Below are 6,197 nucleotides of genomic sequence, written 5' to 3' on the forward strand. Positions count from 1 at the left end.
TGTGTAGAAAAGGCTTACTAAACATGCTTTCTGAGGAAGGGGAAGATGATGACTCTGAGAAGCACCTATTTCATGGTCAGATGTTGTGATGATAAACAATCTAGGCAAGAGAAAGGAAAGAGCAAACGACATAGCTCTGGGTGGAATTCCCTGCTCATATTGCTGGTTGAAAAATTAAGGGGGAACACAGACATAAGGAAGAACCAGAGAAGGAAAAAACAATAAATAAAAAAGATTATATCAGATAACAAACTAGATGATCTTGAAGAAGAGACAGCACTTGGAGGCAGGCTAGTGTCATTTTTGTGAGCATAAAGGAATTCACCACATTTTATCTAGAAGGTCATCGTTTCTCTTCATAAGAACATAGAGGCTGAGAACAATGGCCACAACACGGCTAGTATATATTTTATCTTATGGGGGTAAGCAGGGATCATTTTACCCAGAATATCTTTTGATTTCATTCTTGCCAACAACTTGTATAACAAATCCAGAGGAGAACAGGTATGTTGTTCTTCTTAAAATACTGCTGTATTTTATCTATGAAAAAAAAAAACCAAACTTGTGAAAATAACCTACATAGCTTGGCCAAATGGTTAACAGGAAAACACAATTATGTGAAAGTATCTGAATGATGTAAGCTAGAAGACAGGGAGAAGAAGAAATGGACATACTGCTTGAGATGCCTATATTAAATAGAAAAGTCAAACAAAAGAAAAGCTAAACCCTAACAGCAGAATAAGTAATTTAAAAAAAAATCCACATTTCTCAAGTAATTTAAGCTCCACCACATAAATCAACTTATAAAGCCGTTAGGTGGAGAAGCCAAAGCCTGGCAAAGAGACACATTACTTCATCTTGTTGATCTTTTACATTGTTCTGTGTCTATCACCCAACCTTACAGCAACCAACCATCAGCGACAGATGGGAAAGCAACAGCCTTGTGTCACCAGTAAGGCATCTATTACCTGTATCACAAAAGCTATCTGGTATCATTTGTGTTAGGTGTGACATTCCCATTCTTCCTCTATGCATGCACTGATCATTCTTTCTTTCACATCTTCATCTTGGCTTTTTCTAATTTTTCTCCTGCAATTTTTTTTCTTTTAAATAGAACCTGAATTAAAAGACTCTCTTGTTCAGCCTAAGAACTGTAACTTTTGGTTCAGGACAAGTATATATACCAAAATGCAAGGCATTGCTCACTTACTACAGTTCAAAACCATGCATATTTTAAATGATCTTTTAATATAAAAATAAAAAAAATCTTTCACGAGCAATAGTATAATTGTCAGGAGTCAAAACTATGCTTATCTCACATATCACGAGATTCTCCCTGGGCTATTTCATTCTTTCTCACAGGGCTATCTAGAACTGGATTGTCTCTCCATTCTTGCTCTCTTCACAGTGCTGAAATTGTCTCCATCTGTCACCTTTTGACACCTTAGCGTACATGGTTTCAATTTCATAATTTCAAATTACTTTCACTTGGAAGCAGTGTGGAAGCAATCCCATCACTGGTTTAGAGAAATGTCTTTCCTGTTCTTTTTTCTGGATGGTGCCTGAACAATCATCATAACTGCTCAAATAACTGACTCATCTTCCAGACCACAGAATGCAACCTCAGAACAAAAAGGTCCTTACTCCTGTTTACTTCTTTCTCTTGCCTCTACTTCTATTATGCATCATTGTCCCACCGTCCAATAGTGTTTCCGTTCAGCAGAAAAAAAATATGTCTGTAAAGATATCCTTCTTTGGAAGTCCTGTGCTTCCTTTACACAGCCAATTTGTAAGAAAACTGAGTTTGCTGTCAAAAAGGTCTGTCTTCAGATTTCATACATGGCCTACTTTTGATCTTGCAGCAGCTCTGCAAATTTTTTTCTCTCTGCCATATAAAATAAGTTGCAATAAATCACCCCCGTTGTGATTGCTGGTGTTAGCACATTGAATGCATGTACCACAGTGTTAACCACAGTGAGTACTGTGGTTGATAATGACAGTGCTTGCAGAGATGAATCATCAGCAGGGAGAGCAGTTCAAGAAAAAGAAATACACACACACAAAAAGAAAACAAAAATCCAGAACAAAACCAGAAGAAACTCACACCACCAGAAAGAACATCCAGGGAAGAGATGGGCACATAACTGGGAATGTATGTGTTGTAACATACTCTAATTTGAATATGCTGCTCACCATATGGACTTGCCCTCATGAATCATAATCTGAAAATACTTTATTGAACAATGGGATATTCAGGTTTTCCCCTGAAACTTTGTTTTTGTTCATTTTTCTCCCTGCTCCAAGTGACGGTTGTATACCTTCCTGTAAAACCGGTTTTCACACTCCAGAAATTTTTATGAAACTTCATGGAGTCCTGTATTTCACATTTTCTTAAGCCTTGTGCCACTAGACTAAATAATTGCCTGGGGAAGGATTATACTTTTCTTTTCTTTTCTTTTTTCTTTTTTTCTTTTTTTTTTTTTCTCCTTTTTTTGTGCTTTCCTATCATCTACTGTTCTGGGTCCCCAAACTTTGTGGGGACCTTCATGTGAATGCTTTCTTACAAATCATGTCCATCACCCCTCACTGACAGCAAAGGCAAGAAACACACCACCAGAACGTGCAGGACAGAACAAAACAGAACAGAGCTCCAAGATGGGAATAATTCCCTTGAACTGCTTCCCATCCTACATGAAGGTAAAAGAGGAAGCATCTGAGTCTTTTTTTGCAGCTAGGGAGAGGCTGAAATACTCCAGGTATGCCATTAGGTATTGCACGGGGAGAAAGAGGGAGACTTTGCCAATGGACTGGATGGCTTGTGACATTTTAAGAGCTTTATGAATTATTAAAAAGCTCTTCCCCTCAGAATGGCTCCAGGTGAACAGCACACAGCACCGGCAGCAGCATGCATCCCTCCTATTTCGGTATTCTACTTGGATATGAGATGGGCCTGGAAAAGACAGGACAAGCACAGTGGCTTTTGAGGAAAAAGTCACTTTCTTTCCAACTTCTTAAGGGTCAAGGCTCAAACAACCAGAGGGCAAATCCACAACTGTTCTCTCAATCAGCCAGTGAGCTGGAAAATATTACTGTTCTTCAAAAGTAAGGGGCACAGTTACTACAGTGGTCCTTTTGCTATTTTCTTCATTTTTACATCTTCTATGAAGAATAAGTTATGAACTATATTAACCACAGACAAGTTGGTTTTGTTTTTCTTGTTTTGTTTTCTAAGCTCCAGCATAATTATCCAACCAATACCTGTCAATCACCTTTTGTCTCAATAGCAGAGAGCAACACGGACCCTTGCCTTCATTTGGGAAATGATAGATTGGAAGAGATAGAAATAAAAATAAATACTATAACCTCATGTTTAAAGCTGTTAAGTTCTCTCAAGAACATCCAATGTAAGAATACCCAGAGTACCTTAAATTTCACAGGCATTTTGAGAGGGAAAAATATGTTCACATTTTAGAACATTGTGCATGTCTGAAAGTTAAACAAATCAGAACTACCTACAAATGAACAATAAGGTTTTCCCCTTGGTGGACTCTGTTTCCCTAAATGTTAAGAGTCAAAGTGTGTTCACTATCAGCCAGATACTGGTTCTGTCACCGCACATTCACATTAGAAAACCTTCTTTCCAGTGTACGTTACTCATAAATGTGCCCAATCAGACTGACTCTCTGCCTCTTTATGTTCTATGGTGAATTAGGAAAGGGCCTGTTGAAGGATGATACAGGCCATTCTTTTGTGATGGTCTGCAGTTTTCTCTCCCAATACATTTTCTTTTTATTTAGCACTTCCATTTTTATCCTGTGTTCCTCTTCGGCCATCTCACACTCTCTTTCTATTTGCTGTATTTTTGCCACATGAACTTCATTCATTTGGATTAACTGCAGTTGCAAAATTGACATTTGCTGATGATGTTCTTCTTCATGCATCTTTTTTAGAGCACTTTCCTGAGTTGCTTTACTTCTGTAGTTCTTATCTGCTGCTATTCTGACATCAGAACACGAAGGCTCAGGTTGAGAGGTACCTTCACATACTGGGAAATGTACCAGTTCTTTCTCTTCATCACAGAGTTCTCTATTTGAGACAACAAATGACTCTGCAAAACATAAGAGGAAAAAGTATTATAGCATTCCATTATTCTCCCTCAGGAAACATGAACTTGTGATAATGCAGTTATTGGTGCACACATCTAAACCTTTTGCTTCTGTACTATAGTACAGGAGCCACTACATAATGCCGTTCTGTTACAGAATACGACAGATATAATGGTCTGAACTGAAACACTTTGGGTTCTGTTGATAGACCTCCATGGCTATAACAGGAGCTCAGAATACTAAAGAGAACACAGACATTTATAAGCGGACACTTAAATTTAGGTGGCTGAGCCTGAAGTTGAACCTTAATGCAGCTGTTCAAGCCAAATCCATATGTGACTTGCAATATTTTTATGAAAGATTTGAGTCTCAGGTAAAGAGCTACAACAACATTAATATCAAGAGACTGAGGGAATACTAGGAAGACTACTACTTATTCCTTCGTTATTGCTACTGTAAATGCTGTAAGTGCAGTGGTGTATATTTTGGGGAAAAAATTACATTATTCTAACTTTGAGAAGGTTCTACCAATTCTACTGAAATAAGTGAAACTACTCATCAAATAAAATAGTAACTGCTGCAAATAAAGGTCTCAAAATACATTTCTTTACAAATCCTGATTACTACTTATGTTGAATACAATTATGAATGAGACATTGCAAGAATGTTATCTAATGATGTAGTTACTGGTGTCTTTTGAGCAAGGACAGTCTTCTATTTGCAATCCTGATATTATAAAATTTGCAAGAAGACGCTGTAGCCACCCTCCCTTTCTGGTTTTGGATTACTCCTTCTGTTTATGCTTGTCAAACAAAGAAGAATGTGGTGCTCAACTTTTTCAAAAAGGCCATTCTCCAATGTGGACTGCGGTGTGAAATATAGCTCTACATACTCTTTTCAGCCCTTCTTGAAAACAAAGGAGGGAAGACCTACAGGGAACGCTTGCAGCAGACAATTGTGTATCAATTTGCTGTTGGTGGCTTTTTTTTTTTTTAAAGTGCTCAGACAACCTTTTCCCAACAAAACACTATTTTATAAAGGATCAAATTATCCTTGGGACTGTCCTCTGTCCTCCGGAAAGCCAGCATGATAGCTACTGTGATGCTTGCCACAAAGTAGCAGATATGTCAAAAACTGATGAAAAAAAATTGAGCAAAACCTCAGTTTAACTCCTGGGGGCCTAAGGAAATACAATAGGGAGTCTTGTAATATCATAGCTCTGAAATTGCTTTTCTATAACCAGCAGTCACAGCTAAGTGGAGAGATTTAGGCTGCTGAATGAGAATCACTGGCAAAAATCACATACAAAACAATTCCACTTGCATCATTACAGTAACATTTATACCTTGACTAGAAGCATCAGGCTGATATTCAGAATCTTCTTCTGGTGGGCTCTGCAAAAAGTACATTTGCTCAGGCATTATGCTGGCAATCTTCTCTTTCCCTATGATGTGGGTATTTATAAGCGGACTAATACTTCTTTTTACCTTCTCCCGCCTTTCATGTGCCATTATCTTTTTTGTCCGTGCCTTGATATTTTCCCAGCATTTCTTTAACTGTTTGAAGTCTCGCAGTGATACACTGGGCTGTGAATTATATTCATGAGCTAGCGCTTGCCAGGTACGTTGTTTCAGAGCAATAGTTCTTGCGTCACTTTTTTTACATTCAAGCACGTATTTGTATTTTTCAACTAATGCAAGCAGCACACTCTTCTCCACTTCCGAGAAGTATTTAGCAGGTTTAATTATTTCGTTTTGCATTTTCTAATGTTTCTCCAGGAAGCCAAAAATCCTATGAAAACAATTATGAAAGAAAAAAGAAAATCGCAAATTACAACTGGTTACAGTGTCAGGAAACTGTGTTTCAGCAAATAACTCCTCAGCATAGCTTCTAACACATTTTCATTTTCATACTTTGTTAGTAGTTCTAGAGCACATAACGGAACATCCAGGTAAGATGTAATAAAATACTGTTTTCTATTGCGACTTCAGTGGCTACACAGTTACAGAAGTATACCATAAGGAGAAGCTTCATTTCTTTGTTACAATTTGTCTAGATACAAAATACTTAGTATTCAATTTACTTAGTAAC

General features: G+C 37.6%; 1 protein-coding gene across 1 annotated transcript; it reads right to left on the reverse strand.

The window, feature by feature from the left end:
- Positions 1 to 2,552: 2,552 nt before the first annotated feature.
- On the reverse strand, positions 2,553 to 5,875 carry MSANTD3 (Myb/SANT DNA binding domain containing 3). Its single transcript, XM_065629527.1, has 2 exons — positions 5,452 to 5,875; positions 2,553 to 4,108 (listed from the first exon to the last, which is right to left on the reverse strand). The coding sequence occupies exons 1-2, from the start codon at positions 5,864 to 5,866 to the stop codon at positions 3,699 to 3,701; spliced, it is 825 nt and encodes a 274-aa protein (XP_065485599.1). The 5' UTR covers positions 5,867 to 5,875; the 3' UTR covers positions 2,553 to 3,698.
- Positions 5,876 to 6,197: the final 322 nt, after the last annotated feature.

The sequence above is a fragment of the Caloenas nicobarica genome, chromosome 2, assembly GCF_036013445.1.
Source record: "Caloenas nicobarica isolate bCalNic1 chromosome 2, bCalNic1.hap1, whole genome shotgun sequence".
Classification (NCBI taxonomy): domain Eukaryota; kingdom Metazoa; phylum Chordata; class Aves; order Columbiformes; family Columbidae; genus Caloenas; species Caloenas nicobarica.

Bases quoted from the DNA above. Each gene is read 5' to 3' on its own strand.
- MSANTD3 (XM_065629527.1), bottom strand. From the start codon at position 5,866: ATGCAAAACGAAATAATTAAACCTGCTAAATACTTCTCGGAAGTGGAG. The intron at 4,109-5,451 runs GTATAAATGTTA...TATGTTTTGCAG, and splicing joins GCCTGATGCTTCTAGTCAAG to AGTCATTTGTTGTCTCAAAT.